The sequence below is a fragment of the Silurus meridionalis genome, chromosome 17, assembly GCF_014805685.1.
Source record: "Silurus meridionalis isolate SWU-2019-XX chromosome 17, ASM1480568v1, whole genome shotgun sequence".
NCBI classification, from domain to species: domain Eukaryota; kingdom Metazoa; phylum Chordata; class Actinopteri; order Siluriformes; family Siluridae; genus Silurus; species Silurus meridionalis.
The window spans coordinates 5,146,700-5,164,439 of NC_060900.1; the positions used below are offsets into that span (position 1 = coordinate 5,146,700).

Here is a 17,740-nt window from a genome sequence, read left to right on the forward strand (position 1 = left end):
TTTTTACCAAAACCAGCAGATTATTTTTTAAATACACAGTCTAGACCACCTACAAATCCTGCCCTGAGCTCCCCTGGATTTTACTTGGCAAGGGAGAATCTGGCCTCTAAAAATACTTGGGGAAAATCCTTTAAAAAGAGGCCCCTTTTTTTTTTTAGCTCAATTAGTGTGTAATTTTATTAAACATGCAGCACAGACTGCTTTCATTGACCTGTATGTGCAAGTAGGATGGGCTTCAAGAAAACAAGCTGGTGCAGACACAATAGAGGCTCGGTGGCCCCACACTGTACCACAGGGCTCTCTGATTCCAGCAGGTGGAATATAATAAACAAGCCGGCAACACACAAAATAGTTTTGCGATTGGCCACTGTGTTGTTTGTCTGCAATTGGTATTGTATTGTGGGGAAAATGTTTGTTTACACCCTTCATTTTTGTTTTATCTTATCACAGTATTAGCATAAAATTGCTAGAAAGTGAGCAGTGAAATAGAGTTGATAGGTAGGGCTTGATTGTGTAACTATAAAACAAATAACATGGCATTTAAATAAGTGTTCTTGGTTTAAAAAAGTGTTTTCTGGTTACTGAACTATAATGGTCAATAGTAATGGTATAGATTTTATATAGAATAGGTATGAACCTGATAGACTAGAGATGCCCAAACTAGGACAAAGTTTGCTCCTGATGACCTTTGAGTTGGCCTGCCATGCCATATATGAGAAGAGGGAAAAATGGGAAAATCTTATTTGAAAAACCTTTGAAAAATAAATGTTTCATTAGACATCACTAAATATCTATATTAGGCATTAGACTCTGCTGTACAATAAATTGGATATATATATCTAGAGAGAGAGAGATTGAAAGATGACACTGCAGATTAAACATGTGATGCAAATGCAAACATTACAAAAAAATAATGCTGGCATAATGAGACCTGACTAACATAATAAAAGCCACACGTGGGCAAAAACTGACGCCATACCACTGCTGATGTATTAGTTTTCTAAGAATTAGATTCGTTTGTTTAAATAATTTATTTGCAGCGTAGCTGCTCTGATGCCTGAAAGTGCATCTTGCATGTTTAAACAGCGCCCGTAAGTACAAAGATCACGCAAACATAACATCCCAGTACATCACTATATCGTCCCAGTCCTGTATACAGCCAGGATATTTACCCTGTTAAATAATACATTAATAATACTTCAAGGTACAAATGGAAAGGGGAGATTTAATTAGTGTTATAAATAACATTCACTTTTTGGCTTAAAAAAAAAACCATCCTTGAAACAGTTCTTTGAGAACTGAGGTTGTTTTTGACCATTAATTTGGTTTTCAAAAAATGGAAAAGCTGTTAAAATTGAAGTCAATTTGGGCAAGATTGTCCAAAGCCAAGACAAGAAAATCCAGAAAATATGACAATTACACAATTTTAAGCTTGGAAAAGTTGATGGAATGGTTTTCGAAATTCTCCATGGAACTGGCTTCAAGCCGTCTTTACAAGTGTCTTCAGCCTTTTAAAACATTTCAAGAAGAGACTCGGTGCGGTTTTCTCTACAAATAGTAAATGTGGGGGTGGCGTTTATTTTGAATGCAGTGTTTTCAAAAATCAGCACTCGGCAAAAAAACAATTTTATGGCCACTAAAAAAATACAGCGTGCCCATATGTTAAAATAAAAATATCACTGGTTGCATGTGTTACTCATTTTCTGTCTAAATATTTGTCCCTTACCATGGAGAGTAAGAAAGTCACTGATACAGCATTAAGCATGTAAGACCTGGTTGGTTCAACCAGAGACCCCAAGAATGTCTCAAAAGCGAGATGATGTTTTAGCTGTTGGTATTTGCAAGACGAAACTGAATGTTTAATGTGTAACAAATTCTGGTTTCACCTGAGCAATGACAGTGAGATGCACTGTGCCATTTATTTAAGTGTTTGTCCAAAAGTTCCCTAAAACACAGCAGTTTCTAAGAAATTATATTAAACCAGTTTAAATGCTCAGGTTTCCATTTAAGCTGCTTTCTTATATACATTTGCATTTCATTTCATAGCATTTGGCAGATGCCCTTATCCAGAGCAGTAAAGGGGTTTAGGGCCTTGCTCAGGAGCACAGCAGTAGCAGCTTGGTGGTGCTGGGATTTGAACTTGTGACCTTCCAATGCCTAAACTCCTAAGCTACCACATCCATTGTCTACACCATACACCTTAACCAGTTCTCAATATCCTGATATGTTGTAAAAGGCCATTTCCAGAACACTTTGCATGCGACTTACCTAAATGTAGATCAACTGTGTGCTTGGAGTGTTCACCATTCTGACACATTAATCTACAATTTCTTCTCAACCATCGCACGTTTTTACTTTAATCTTAGTTCCCTCTGGTGGTTATGAACAGAACTGCAGTTCAAACACTACGATACCTAATTGGGCCCACAAAATTGTGGTAAAATAAAAACACAAAGGAAATCAAAATTACGACGAAATGATAATAGGTCAGTATTATTTAGTGACGTTATAAATTACTTTTCCGTTTGGTAGAAGTATGGATTTTTTAATGTTACACAAAACGTATAAAAAAAATACTAGTTTAAAGAATGATTTATATTTATTCTGAATCGAATTCAATTATGATCATATGTACTCCTGGACCATTTCATTTTCAGTACCATTTTCACCAAGCACTAAAGGCTTCTGAACAATCAATTATAATTTATTGCAGTAATTTATTTCAAGCGTGCATGTCTCAACATTGCTCACAAAATCGATGGAGAAATCAACATGTTGCAGCAACTAAAACAAAATAATGGAAAGGAAACCGGTTGTATAGCAGCGGGAAAGGAACAGGGTGTGCATTTTTGTATTTGAAGCTGGGATTTTAGGATGTTTGAGGATTTGTCTGCACTAAAACCTTAAATAAAATCAGCAGTCAGAGCTGGTAGTCCCAATGTGTTTGGACAATTTCAGAGCCCTTTCTAATTGATTTAAATGTTAAATATAATAAACATTTAAATACTTTAATAAAAAATCTTAAAATCAGCCATATCACTGGAATTTGGGTATTTATTACCTTTTTAAATCATTAATAATCTCATCTATCCAACTTGCATAGCAAACCTCATAGACATTTTTACTCTGGGTGTCTGCAAACATAAATCATACTCACGTGAGAAAATGCACCAAAGCAGAGAACTGAATAGCTCAGAACCTTTATTTAGAGGGCAACAGGAGTTCAATATAAAACTTGTGGGTCTTTGTGTGTTTGAGCCAGTGGAAAGGAGAACAGCAATCAGCAAACATTTTCTCTAACTGTGGCATAGCCCACTGTGTAACAAGGCAAGCATTTAATGCTTTAATTTCCTTAAAATGAACCTCCCCTGAAATCCAACCCTCCATCTTTAGCCGCCTTCTCTTCCTCATCTTGCACAACTCATGCTCTCGTCGCAAAGTCGTTTTTGTCCCCAGCGTCCTCAAAAGTTTTCCGTTCTCGCCACATCTTTGCAGTTTTTAAAAAGTAAACAAAAGCAAATATCCTTCAAAAAAAATAAAATGGCGCGACCACAACTAATGTTCGGCTTTAACATTTACAGTATATATAAATACTTACATTAATATCTTACATGAAAAAAAAATTTGGAGAAGGAAAAAAAAAAAACCAAAAACAAAAGAAATAGGTAGAGGAAAACTTTAGAGGAGGGGGGGGAGGGTCCAGGAGAGATTGTGTGTCTGTGTGTATATATATGTTTGCATATATATATATATATGTTTATCAAGCCAGCAGCAGGACTGAAGAATGAGATTTTGGACTGCTTTCCAGTATGTAATTAGTTTGCCCAGTAGGGGGAGCTGCTGTAGTTGGACTTGCCTTGGCTCTTCTGCATGTTGCTGGACTGACTGCGCTGAGCCTGCAAGGAAACATCGCATACAAACACGTTACACTTTTGCTTAGCGTTTTATTTTTGGCTCACAGAACGGACTTCGTTCCACATTTTACAAGAGCCAAATTCCCCTTCAGTTTGAGCGATACTGTCTGACGAGCTGTAATTAGCAAATCAGAGTTTTTGCAAAGCACAGAGCAAAAGAAAGCAGTCATATGCTTATTTCACTGCATAAGACCTCTTAATACCACAAGTGTCCCATGTATATTCATGCACACGTGTGGGATAAAATGGAAAATTTTAATAGACGACTTATTCCCGAGCTTGCATGTTATAACACAGGTTATAAATGTATTTAAAAAAAGTAGGTAGAAATAATTGTTTTTCTACTTAAGCCTAATGTGTGAAACAGTGTATACCTGAGAGTCCTGGGCCATGTGGTGGTGTAAAAGCTGAGAAGGAGGCTGCTGATGAGGCATGATGTGGAGAAAAGGTGCAGGGGCATAGCCAGGGGCTCCTCCAGGGTTCAGGGGTCCAGTGCCTCCCAAAGCAGAGGGAAGGCTGAACGTTGCTGGGGTTGCCGTGGGAAAACCCTGTTTATCAAATGACTGAGGGGGAAAAAAAAAAAAAAAAGGAAAGATTGGTAGCATATTTCTCCTAATGAATATATATATATATATATATATATATATATATATATATATATATATATATATATATATATATATATATATATATATATATATATATATATATATATATATAAAAGTGCTTTGTGTTTAATAGAATAGATATAGTAGATTGCTTTTTTTTCCATTTGGTTTCAGAATACAGATCCAGGTAAAACTGTAACTATACCCTTACCTGCGTCTTGCTGTAAACAGCTGCACCAAGATCGGAGTTGGCAGAGCCCGATAATCCAGGTGCTGTGGGAAGAAAGGTTAAGGTTGAACTTCTATTAATAATACTGCAAGATCATCCATTACATTTAATTAGATTCTGAGACAAAGAGCTCAGAAAACTATATCTGAGTAATGCAGAAAAGTGTGCAAGAGACCTTTTCCTGTGTTGTTGCTCGGCTTGGCTTGTGACTGTGAGCTGCTGCCATATCCTTTCCCATAATCTCCTCCTGCGTGAGCTTGAGACAGGTCATCAAAACCTGGGGAATAGAAAGTGGAATAGAAGTTTCAAAATTAGTTACTTTGAAAAACTATACGAAGGCGTTCCTCACAGAGATGAAGTGTAGGATTATTCTTCATCAATTGCAATGTATAACATGTCACTAGTAAGTGGTGCTGACCTGCAGCATAGGTGTGTCCACCATAACCAGCCTGGTGCTGGTACTGTGCATGCTGCTTGGCTGAGGCAGGTGGCATGAAGACAGTGGGGCCATACTGGAAGGCACTGGGCATACCTGGCATGCCTGCATAGTAGGGCAGGCTGGTATAGCCATAGCCAGGGGGCAGAGGGGGATTCATGTAGGCCTGGCCAGGGTTCTGTGGTGCCTGTGTTTGAGGCGGGACCGTGCCAGGCTCAGACTGCGAGGGTGCAACTGACGAGAGACTGGTGTTTGGTGCGGGGGAGGGTGCATCACCACGGGCAAATTTGGTAACGTCACCTTCAGAGCACAGTGAGAGAACAAGGATTATACACAAAACCCATTTTTAAAAAAGTACAGCATATGAAGTCAACACAAAAGCATTTTTAAATGTGGCACTCTAACATGGGCAGCCACCTGTGTAAGGGTTGTTCGCTAATCCTCCATCTCTGGCAGAAAGGGTTGTTGCGCCAGGGAAAGCAGTCAGTCCATAATAATCCTAACAAAAAAAAAAGAGATGCGTACAGCCTATTACAACACAAAAGTAAAAAACACAGCTATATAGCAATATAGTAACATCTAAAACCAGCCCATACACATTAGCAATGTTTTAAAAAAAAAAAAAAAAAGTAGATGCAAATCTAGAATAAACAAGTACTTTTCTTGTGTAAGGTTTTCAGAATTTCCCTTTTAAACCTGGACCACTTGCACAAAACACTTACAATAGGTAGTCGAGACTGCATCATCTGCAAGTCTTCGTAGCCGTAGATCTGCTTTAAAACACGAAAAAGAGGGGAAAAACTTTATTTTATCACAACAAACAAACCAAATAAAGATCGATTACACAAGTTCTGCTCAAATTATAATAACCCTATCACCAAAAACATGACTGGACTTACGGGATAGGCAGGAAGCAGTCCACTAGGTCCCATGATGTACTGATTAGCTAACAGTGGAGGAACACCTTGAGCCAGGTTGGGTGGTGCTTTGCCTGAAGACAGACACAAACAGACTCAGCACTTAGAAAAATACTTACAGGAAGATTAGATTACATTCTGTTGCACGACTAACAGGATATGGCTGACTATTATAGCATTACTCACTGGAGGTGGTAGTGGTAGTCTGCAGCGGTGCGGAACGCCCTGTGGACGGAGCGGAGGGGCCGTTGGTAGACAGGCCTGGCACACAGTTGCTCAGGCCATTTGAGGTGAGAACTGAGCTTGAGAAAGCAGACAGACTCACACTGACATCGCTGGCCACCTGAGACCAAGAAGAAAGAAAATGACCTCCACTGCAACATCCAATGTATAATAAACCACACACACACATGCGTGCGCTGCAAAGGAAGGAAAAATAAAAATACTTACATTGAGGCCAGTAGTGGCAGGTGCAGCAGATCCTAATGTCATTCCACTGCTAACATGACTAAAAAAAAAATAAAGAAAATGAAGAGGAATTAGTACGAAAAAAAGATGGACGATCTCTTCGACATCATGTCTGAAATAAAACAGTTATGTGATGTCACTTCACCTGCTGAGGGAGGGAAGAGCGGTGCTGGGTGCTGGGGCTGGTGCAGATGAGGAGGATGATGGTAAGGATGAAGCAACCATGTCGTTCTCAGAAGACAGTGCTGTGGACATGGACTGTGGAGTGCTCAAAAGGACAGCTACAAAAGATACACAATATGTTTTAATCAATTTATCCTTCCTTCTTTCTAGTCTAGCTGTAATGGCTTTTAAAAGATAACTGCTATTTTTAGTTTATGATGAATGAGGATTACTGGAGTCAGTCACCACTTTATTAAATTACAGTACTGAGGTGCGGATCTGATAGTGACGTACCATCTTGTGTACCGGAGGCCCGTACCTCACTGAACCCATTCTGTGAGCAAGAGAGACAATGAGTTTTCATTAAATGAATCTTAAATAAATGTAACAATTATTTACTATTCATCTATTAGGGGTGTAACGATACACTTTCGCTTCGGTTTACACGTGTACCGAATTCAACCCTTTTTACATGCGGAACACAGTTAAAATCCGAGTTCCGTCAGGAACGTATTAAGTGGCGGACCACAAGCAAGTTTAGTCTCCGCCTCGTACTGCTATGTAGAGTCACTTTATTATTATTAAACATGAAAACAAATCGCCAACGCTAGCGATATGAATTCTTTAGCGTTTGCTTAAAAAATGTATCTTAAAAGGAGAAAATCTGACCATTCAGCATATCGAGGGAGTGAATGGATGCAGGTAGGAAGGAATGAAGACATGTATGTACAAGTATGGTGAAATAGAGTATGCTAAAGCAGAATATATCTAAATTATTTAAATGTAAAAAACCACAGAAACTTGTATAAACTTCTGCATTACCCAATGGGGTCTAAGAAATAAATTATTTGATTAGATTTTTCCATTTATTTCATTTTATTCAATCAATTTAATCGATTACTCAATTTAACCAAAATAATAAGTATATTGCAATAATCTGATTTGTTCTATATTTACATTTGATTTTTTATTAAATATTATTTTAGATATTATTTAACCAAGCAAGCATTTTATTTCAAATTGTTTTAAAAAAATGCAACAGTTTGCATTTTTAAAAGTTCAGATTTTGTCCATGTGTTGTTCAAAAAAATGTTTATAATAAACTGCATTAATTTTAAAAAGTATAGATTGTTTTTATATTGTTTTATGTTTATATATATATTTTTTTAAAACACAAAGCACTTGCATTTCCTCCCCCTCACTGTACCGAAATTGATCCGAACAGTGCCTTAAAAACCGAACCATGTACCAAACCGTGAATTTTGTGCACCGTTTACACCCCTACTATCTATTAATTATACACGCAGATAATACAAGATTTAAGAGATAATGACAGTAATGGCAAAATAATTAGAAAGGTAGGAATATGGACTAAAATAAACAGCGATGCTGTTAGGCCTACAGTCATAGAGGTGACAGAAGTGTTGGTGATGGGCTCCTTGTTCAGACTGGAAGATTCTACTCTTGAGGAAATAGAAGGTGCAGGAGCTGTGGGTAAACCCAGAGAGGAAGAGGTATATCTAGGCTCCATTGTTGCTGTAGGTAAGGCAGGAGGAAGACCAGCCACTGGTTCACTGGAAAGGTCAAGAATGCTGGTTACAAATGAAAGCTATATTTATACTAGCGAAGTAGCACGGTTACACAGAAGCATCCCCTTACCTGACAGTGCTCGTCTTGGGGTACAGGTTGCTCTGAGTTTGGACAACAGGAGGAGCAGGCTCCTGGCTGCTTATGTCCAATTGACCAGTGCTTTCTACAGCAGCCTCAGAAGCAAAATCTAGGGCACCAAACTGTACATTCAACCCAGACACATCAGCAGAACCTGGCATCTCCACTGCAGAAGACGGTATCTAAAAATCCAGACAATTAATAGATTAAGAGAATGCCTATTTCTCCTCCAAACCTCAGCAAACCCTATAGCCAACCAAATCCACTAAAACTAATTTACAAATAACAAGACAGTTATATCCATAGCTAAGCTAATTATTATCTTAAAGAATATATCGGTGCAAAGCACTAAACACCATTACTATTATCAGGCTCACATATTCAAGCGCAAAGTCTAGAGCATTTACTGAAAAACAAGACTTCGACATCTCACTTTGGATGGAGGAGGCATTCTGCGTCTCTGGGGTCTGAGTTGTTTGGGCTGGTGGGATTCTGCAATGGTGGAGACAGTGGTCTCTCCGAGGGGTTTCAACACAGTTGAACTGGTGTCTTGAAGGGGCAAAGAGGGAGAGGGGTTTCGGCCCTGAGCCGGCAGGTCCGAAAGGTGTGTGGAGGACTGTTGCTGGGTCAGCTGACTGAGGATGGGGGAGGGGTCAGGCTGGGCCTTCAGATCCACTGGGTAAGAAAAACAAGATGTTCAGCATAGTTTACTTGAGGTTTAATGGTGTTCCTCTAGGACTATAATGTTGCATTATCTTAAAATAACATGCCTTGGTTCAATTTACTCATATTATTGAATTGTAAGCTTTAATTTTTTTTTGCACAACTTACAATCATTAAACTTGCAGCATAAAAGCAAATTTCATAATTTATCTTCATGGAAAATTTAATTCATTCTGCACTTTAACATAATCAGAAATACATCTCTATTCGAAGATGGTCCAGAGATTATCTAGATAGTAATAGATGCTTACATTATACATCTGTATGTTTTATGTAAAGGGGAGGACAAAATATATATATTTATTAGCTAGCCAATCGGAAAGTAAAAAGCAACAGTCCAATGTTTTGGTTGCCAAGAAACGCAATTAGCCAGCCAACAGGCTGTAAATGCAACTTAACTCCAAAGTGAATTAATGCTGACAGAAAATGAGGACTAAAATTCTGTAATTCAGCATTGCTGTAATTCTCAATCTATCCGTATAATAGCTTTTATGTAAAACATAATGGCATACAAAAGTATTATGTATTTTGGCTACTAATTAGAAATGGGAGAAATACGCCATATCAGTAGTCCACTAAAAATCCAACTGTCTGGCCAAGAAACTACAAACAAATGCCCATTAGGCCAGACATGTACTTTTGCTTGTCCCAGGCACCCAGAATTGTGTAGTCCCTGGGCATTACATGGGCATATTGTTTAAATTTTTTAGCCCCAGGCTAAGCTTCCGATTTCAGGATGAATACAGTGACATTTATGACAAAGCTGTAATGCCACAGTTTTATAAATATGTATTATGTTTATGCTCCCACTCACCGTAAGTCACTGTAACAGGGCTCTCAGCTTTGGGTTCAATCAAAGATAAGGGCGCAGGTACAACAGGGGGAGGAGAGCTGGATTCTCCAACGAGGCCACCATTGTTCAGAGTGACTGGCACCTGACTGGACAGAGAAGCAATACGAGGGACACTGACTGGGTCAGTTTTCTGTACATCAGGCTGAGGTGGTCTGGAGCCCAATGACTATTGAAAAATGAACACAGGCAGAGAAGAAAGTGAAAAATAAGAATGTAAGCAAGGTTTTAAATATATAAAAATAATAAGCTGGCAACAATATCTATAGAGCCACATACCCCTTTTTTATTTTATTAACACTAAAACATAAGAATATAACCAAACTGCTCATGCCCTGCCTGTAGACTGATCGCTGTGTACTTGTCTGAACAAACAGAGCAGCAAAGTACTGATATGCATTGCTTTCATTCTTTTAACTACATGAAAGTCAGACAAGCTCCAGCTGGTTTTGGATGGAAGGTCCCTTCTTAGTGCATAACAGCCAGCATATTAGATTTCAGCATAATTGCAAATATCTGCATAGATCAAATGCCGTGTGTACTTCCTCTTTACGATATGCGCAAACAATCCAAGCTGTGGGTTTATCAATTAGGCCATCTAAAGGGCAAAAGCCTCTGTTTAATATTCATCTCTCTGTTAACAATTTGGGGAAAAAATAAATATAAGGGTTGGTGCAAGAAGAAAACCTGGAAACTATTAGCAACACACGGTTTTGAAAACTATCCTAAGCATCTTAAAACAACGTACTGTAAATTAATCTGTCTGTAAACGGCTGAGAAGTTTCAGGCCACAGAAACATTCAGCCAAATAAACACAACTATGGTAAAACTTCCAAGTGTGTGTTCTCACCGAGGCAGCGTGGGCATAGGTGCCAGCAGCAGCAGAAGCATAGCTGTTGGCAGCGGCTGAGGCGTAGCTGTGTGTGTGTGTGCGGGCCGGGTTTTGTTGTTGGGAGTTGGTAAACACCAGGCTCTGTGTGAGCGGTTCACTGGATGACTGCTCCAACCCGGCCAGATCAGAGTCCACCTCTGCCCCCTTTGGCAACAGAGAACTCAGATCGTCCCTGCAGGATTGGGAAAAAACTGCCATTAAATTTTTCAAAATCAGTTTAGAAGTTTGAGGCAGCAGGTTCTATGTTCTCAGAACAATTAAAATCTCATGGCTGTAATGGTCACTCATATGCTACACATGGTGGACAGAGATTGGGTTTGCTGGAATGTTTCTTGTGAATTACCCCTGTCCAGGTGTTATGTGGTTCTGGGAAGCAAGTGCAAAGGAGGCAGTGAACACTTTGGTCTCAGAAAGCTGCAATAAGAAAAAAGGACACATGAGCAAAGACTAAACATGCTACATTGAGAAAAATCAATCACCTCAAATTCATACCATCTCTCTTGTTTGGATTTGTCACTTTGCCATGTTATAACATTTGCAGTGAAAAAAAAATATTAACAGTGCATCTGAAAAGTATTCACAGTGTTTCACTTTTTCCACATTCCAAAATTTATTAAATACATTATTTTCTGCAAAAGTCTACAAACAATAACCCATAATGATGTGAAAGTGCGTTTGAAATCTTTGCAATTTTTTTAAAAAATATTAAATGGAAAAAAATAATTACATGTACATAGTATTCACAGCCTTTGCGATGACACTCAAAATTGAACTCAGGTGCATCCTGTTTCCACTGATCATTCTCAAAATGTTTCTGCAACTTGACTGGAGTCCACCTGCGGTAAATTGTTTTTCAGCGGCAGGAACTGGGGGATTGAGGAAAATATGAATAAAGCAATGTACAGAGACATCCTTGATAAAAACCTGCTTAATAGCGCTCTGGACCTCAGACTGGGGCAACGGTTCATCTTCCAAGAGGACAACCACCATAACAAATGTGTGGCCAAGCCAGAGCCCAGACGTAAAGATCTCTAGAGAGACCTGAAAATGGCTGTGCACCGACACTCCCGATCCAACCTGGTTGAGCTTGAGACATTCTGCAAAGAAGAATAGAAGAAACTGCCCAAAAAAAGGTGTGCCAAGCTTGTAGCATCAATCCCACAGAGCGTTGAGGCTGTAATTGGTGCCAAAGGAGCTTCAACAAAGCATTGAGCAAAGGCTGTGAATACTTGTGTACATGATTGTTTTTTTTATAAATTTGCAAAGATTTTAAACAAACTTTTCACAGTCATTATGGGTTTTTTTTTTTTTCCCATTTTGGAAAAAGGCTCTACATAATGTGGAAAAATTAAAGCGCTGTGAATACTTTCCGCATGCACTGTAAACCCAAGTCTAGTTGTCCACATGTCTTTTTGTTGCTTGCTAATGTAAATGTAAAATTAATCAGCCAAGAAACTGTCACCCACGTCCTCATTCCAGTCTTCTGCAGCCCAGTCTTCCAAGTTGTTTCTCCAGTTTCCTAAAATGTACAGAGCAATGAGAGTTATTTAAACATACACACATGCCAGCACTTTTAATCCTTTAAGCAGACAACTAACCAGATCAGTCTATTTCATCAGTGTCATGATTCCTAGAATAACAGACAGAGTACAGCTTACCTGCTCCATCAGTAGTGTCGTTGGCCGTCTCTCCAGGATCAGCAGAGCCGGTGTATTCAGGAGAGTAAAACGTCCTACAGAGCCAAAAAAACATGAAAGAACGATGTTTTAATAAGGTCTGGTTGCACATACTTGTTAGAAGTAGTCTAATATTATATAATGTTTGGAGTGTTGACAGCAGTTCAACATCCCTTGGTTAATATGCACTGTCCTAGAAGCAGCTCCTCTAATTTATATAAATAAACGAAAAAAAGTTTACACAGAATAAACATTAATTACATTTTTCAGTATTTGGTTGGTAAATAGAATAGAGGTAATGAAACTTGGGCAATTTTCTTTTAATAGGCATATGGCTGCATTCACTCTGATTTTAACACAGAAACAAGTAAGTTACAGATCGTTGTATCACATAGATGATTTATTCTTTACAATCAAATTGAACCTTCCCCCCCCCCTAAATTAACTGCTACCAGAAGTGACATCATGGGTGCTGACACATTTTCTATGCACACAGCATACTGGGAGCATCAACTCATGTAAGATTTATGCTATGCACAAATTAAACATTTACTGCCACTGTTTTTTAACCATTCGGGCTGTTAATGCTTGACCGCAGCCTACCTGTATTCTATCTAAAGAGAGCGCGCTTTGGATATCGCTCCCCGCTGCTCAGGAACAGCGATATGTAAAGGAAATATTTTCTAGACAAGAGAAGGGATAAATACTCACCCAATTCCCTGAGAGAACCTGTTCACACCATCTGCTCGGCCTCTTCCTCGCCCCCCTACACCTAAACACAGATAAGGTGACAGGGTTAATTGCTGCATACCGAAGACTTGGGTTTTCTGCATGCAGATTAGAACTGGTGCAGGCAATGTACAACCTACGACCTCTGCCCTACAAAAACTAGCATTTCCATCAATCCTGCAAACGTCAGATTCGTTCACATGTACAAAATTCACAAATTTAAGGGTGCTTTTATTTTATTTATTTTTAAACTAAGATCACCAGGAAGTTAAAGTGGGCTAAAGCATCATGCATACTGCCACCATTTCGTCATATGTCCCTGTGAGCCTCCTCCTGGCCACAGCTGCTCTTCTCAATGCATTCCTCCGACCGCGTGGCCTGCTAATGACCGTTACAGCGCGACACAAATAGCAACATAGCAACAACCCCCTTTCCACAGCACCAAGTGTGGGGTCCTGGTTGAAAACAGTGCTAAAGATTTGCTTGTCTTTTCTTTAGGATTCAATTTCAGAGCGTTTTTGCTTTGTTTTTCCTGGTTATATTTAGTTTGTAAGGGAGTGCATACAGTAGAAAGATATTCCAGTGTTATGTAACAGATTTATTGGCATTATCCCAAATAAGCCGAAAACAACAAGACAATAGGCAGGTGTGTGAATTTCTCAACTAGTGCGTGTGCGCTAACCTCTCCCTCTTCCCCGACGCCCGCGATCTCCTCTTTCTCCTGGTGTCGAGTCAAACCCGTTCTCCTCAGCGCGGCCTATGCAAACAAATTGTAATTGTCGTAAGGAAATATGCTGTTTAATAATTAAAAATAATAACCACTCATGCATGCACACTTCTAGCACACACCTTCCTGGGTGCGGATGGCTCCACGGCCGCGTCTGTTCGGACCACCGCGGCCCCTGCCCTCCTTGTCGACCCTTCGTTCTTTTGTCTCTGCTGGCACACCTTCTTTACCGACACTTTTCTTCTTCCCCACCGTTTCCCAGGAGTCCTGACCGCAAGCACAGTAAACAATAATGCCTTAAATTGCCATTTGTATTACCAGAGTCACAATACAGAAACCATGGTTACCACCCAAACAGATCGAGTTAACGTTTGGCAAAAACATTCCAGCTGCCTTGTAACTGAAGCTCATTCGGGAGCATTAACGAAAGTATTATATTGATTGCAAACGTTTCTTGGAACAGCACTCAGTGACTCATTAAATTACAAATAAACATTGCCGACAGGCCACGCCGTACGCCACCTCACCTTGGCAGGAACCTCTTCCAACAGGAAGTTGATGGCCCGGTTGACGTCCCCGTTGCAATCGTGAAGAGCCACCATGCACTCGTCCTGATTTCGGCCTGTGACCTCGATGAGCTGAAAGACAGAAGTTAAAGAAAAAAAGGATTACGGATCTTTTTTGTATTACTAAGACCGCTTTGACGACGTTACACCTGCATGTACACACCTGTTTGACCTTCCCTTCGAAATCTGCATCATTTTTGTCGATCATCTGAGCCAGACGAATCTGTTCTGCTGTGGCCTAGATAATGATAAAACAAAATAAGTCTATATACAAATACTGCTAATGCTCCCTCTATAAACGGAGGTGTATTTTGTGCTTTTGTTGTGTTCTCAGGCCACCGTTGCTACCTGAATCTGTTTCTGCGGCTGTGAGGTGTGAGAGGTCTGTTGCTGCATCTTGTCCCGACTTCCTCGGGCGCCGTCAGCAACCACCGAAGTCATCATAAACGGTATATACAAAATAATGTATGTACAAAGTAGAAAAGTCTGGAGGAAGGAGGAGGAAGAAAAGTCGGGATTAACGACACACGATGTTCGCAAACAGGGCATTAAGTGACAGGTGCAAACGGGAGTTTCACTGTAAGATTATCATGCATGTTAATGGCCAGCTGCTTAAATATAGCCATCCAAACTTGGCCTGAGCTGGTGTAAGCTTACAGCCTCTCCACCCACCCCCTCTAACCCCCTTCCTGGGGCCATCTCACAGCCTTATAAACAACAGGACGAGAAAATAAACAGACTCATAAGCATGGCAGCATGTAGACAAGATGGACTTCAGCTTGTTTCCTTGTCTTTTCTGCTCCTGTGTTATAGAAGTGCGCAGGATCTCAGTTTGCTTTTTTTTGGCTGAGGGCCACAAAAGAAAAAAAACTCCCTTTTCAACAAAGAAGCAGCGTGGTTTCAGTTTCTGAATCAACAATTTACATCCTGAAACATCTCTATTTCACTGATATACGTTATACTCCTATAAATGCCTGGATAAACCCAATAATAGTTATATTACAGAGGGTAAAATAGCAACCTCAGCTAGTTGAGGTGACCAATGGAAAACAAAGAACCTAAATTCAGTAAAAAGATTGCTTTTTTCCCTTCATTGTTTTGTTATTATTATTATTATTGTTTACACAACAAATGATAAATCCCGAATAATACTTCAATTCCCGAGGGGCCAAAAAAAACCCCGAGAATGAGCTCACCAGCTTCTGACTACTCAGAAGTTCAGCTAACGTCAGCGATAGCAACTGTTGGCTTGACACCGAACACAGTAAACACCGTCCTAAAACTTTTAAAGGTTATTAAAAGTCTTTTAAAGAAGTCAAACTTTTTCACTCGAAGTCGAAAAAAATAACCACAGGCGACACCCGTTTCCTTATACGCAAAGAGGAAAAAATAGAAAGTTAGCTGTTAGCTGGGCAGCTAACTCCAGCGAGGGCGCATGCTAGCTACTCGAGATTTAGCATGCCCAGACCCGTACCTGAGGAAATAAACCCGGATTGCGAACGCCACGCTACGGGCTACGTAGTTCACCACACAGGGCTTACGAGCGCATTATTCAGTCGCGTGTAAAAAAAAAAATAAATAAATAAATAAAAGCCCCCGAACGAGTTCGCGAAAACGAAATTTGGAAGTTGGACCAATGCAACTCGGCGAGTGTGTCGAATGTTCTGGGGTGCGAGAAAGAGAGAATCGCGGTCCTCGCGCCGCTGAGACCCGCGCGATTAACACCGTAATAAAATATCGAATCCACCAGGTTTTCGGTCCCACTAAACACCGGCCCTGAACGTACCGTGTCCGCTCGGTGAACGGGAATGTGTTTACCTGCCCACTGCACACCACGCTTTCCTCATGCAGTGTGGGACGAGGAGTGACGCCTCCACAGGAAGCGATACAAAAAAAATCCCCTGGTCAAAATAAAAGTCCAGGAAGCAAATACTGTGCTGAAAATAAAACATACACACATACACACAACACTGCAGAGGAACTGGAAGATCATTGGTTCAGGTGTTGAACTTCTGATCAGAATGTCCAAAGTGAGTTCAAATTCCCAGCACCACCAAAGCGGCCACTGCCGGGCCCTTGAGCAAGGCCCTTAACGCTCAGCTTAGTGGTATAAACAAGACGTTGTAAGTCGCTCTGCCATTGTAAAACTGGCACACAATTGTCTTCGGACTCGAAAAGCTTGTAGACAACTGATTATCAGTTTTACGTCCACCGTTTCCTCAAACTGTACCTTTAAACTTGGAAGCGTACATTTATTTAGAAACTTTGCATGGTGTTGTGGTAGAATTTTCCTTCAATGGGATGATGAAACACGTTCCAGCATGATGACATCCCATGTGCTCTATTAAGACATGGTTTGAGAAGGTTGGGAAGGTAGAACTTGACTGTTCTGCTGTGCATTATGTGCACCTCAGTGACTAAAAAAAGAATAAATCTGGAAGCTCATATGAGTCTAATGGTCAGGTGTCAACAAACATTCGGCCAAATTGTGTGCAATAAAATAAATAAATAAATATTGAGTTGAAAAATGTAAATATGACATTATCATTAAAACTGTCATCACTCCCGGCACTGCACCACACTGCCTCAGATCTTCTAACACTGCTCGACTGGTCCCACCTTCTCTCAGAGGAAGAAGTAGGTATACATCAAGACTCTTCTCTGTTCTAGCAATGAGGTGGTGGAATGAAGTTCCACTAGATGTTCGAACAGCTGAGTCACTGCCAATCTTCAAACAATAGGTGAAGACTTACCTCTTCCAGAAACATGTGAACTAGCACTTATTTTCCCTGTATGTTTATGTCTTTTATGCTTTAAATGTAAGTAATTTGGTACCAAATAAAAATGTTGGAAATGATTAAATGTTTTACAGTAGGGTCCACACTTCCAGCTACGGATGTCTGGTGTCCAACAAACTGTTGATTTCTTTTCTATTTTTCAGGACAATCACTAAGCTGTACTGGTCTCTGTGCCAGCCCTGGAGTTGCTGGATGTTCCATAACTTAATCTAAAAATATATTTTACAAAAAGCTGTAAAAGGATTTGTCTCTTTCAGTTCCCGAGCTAATCCACATTGACCAATCAACTGATCAATACTTATCAGTTAAGAACCAATCACAATGTCTCTGTACTGTCGTTCACCCCACACACACACAAACCTCTGTGTCAACACAAA

The 17,740-nt window shown here is 39.9% G+C and overlaps 1 protein-coding gene across 4 annotated transcripts; it reads right to left on the bottom strand.

Annotated features, from left to right (window-relative positions):
- Positions 1–3,184: 3,184 nt before the first annotated feature.
- Positions 3,185–16,500, bottom strand: ubap2b (ubiquitin associated protein 2b). Of its 4 annotated transcripts, none has more exons than XM_046872317.1 (27): positions 16,384–16,500; positions 14,914–15,051; positions 14,729–14,803; positions 14,527–14,637; positions 14,122–14,266; positions 13,955–14,029; positions 13,255–13,315; positions 12,526–12,599; positions 12,334–12,386; positions 11,211–11,281; positions 10,826–11,039; positions 9,940–10,144; positions 8,836–9,077; positions 8,394–8,584; positions 8,137–8,308; positions 7,029–7,068; positions 6,718–6,853; positions 6,555–6,612; positions 6,291–6,447; positions 6,087–6,178; positions 5,910–5,960; positions 5,605–5,686; positions 5,170–5,487; positions 4,927–5,028; positions 4,734–4,795; positions 4,289–4,477; positions 3,185–3,896 (listed from the first exon to the last, which is right to left on the bottom strand). In XM_046872317.1, exons 2-27 carry the CDS (start codon positions 15,007–15,009, stop codon positions 3,816–3,818), a joined length of 3,153 nt encoding a protein of 1,050 aa, XP_046728273.1. In that variant the 5' UTR covers positions 15,010–15,051; positions 16,384–16,500; the 3' UTR covers positions 3,185–3,815. The 4 variants fall into 4 exon arrangements, with proteins under 4 accessions (XP_046728273.1, XP_046728275.1, XP_046728272.1 ...); XM_046872319.1 differs by having other exon boundaries at positions 5,910–5,957; positions 16,352–16,445; XM_046872316.1 differs by having other exon boundaries at positions 16,352–16,445.
- Positions 16,501–17,740: the final 1,240 nt, after the last annotated feature.

Bases quoted from the DNA above. Each gene is read 5' to 3' on its own strand.
- ubap2b (XM_046872317.1), bottom strand. From the start codon at position 15,009: ATGATGACTTCGGTGGTTGCTGACGGCGCCCGAGGAAGTCGGGACAAG. The intron at 12,600-13,254 runs GTGAGTATTTAT...TTGGCTCTGTAG, and splicing joins AGGTTCTCTCAGGGAATTGG to GACGTTTTACTCTCCTGAAT. The intron at 6,613-6,717 runs GTGAAGTGACAT...TTTTTTTTTTAG, and splicing joins GCTCTTCCCTCCCTCAGCAG to TCATGTTAGCAGTGGAATGA.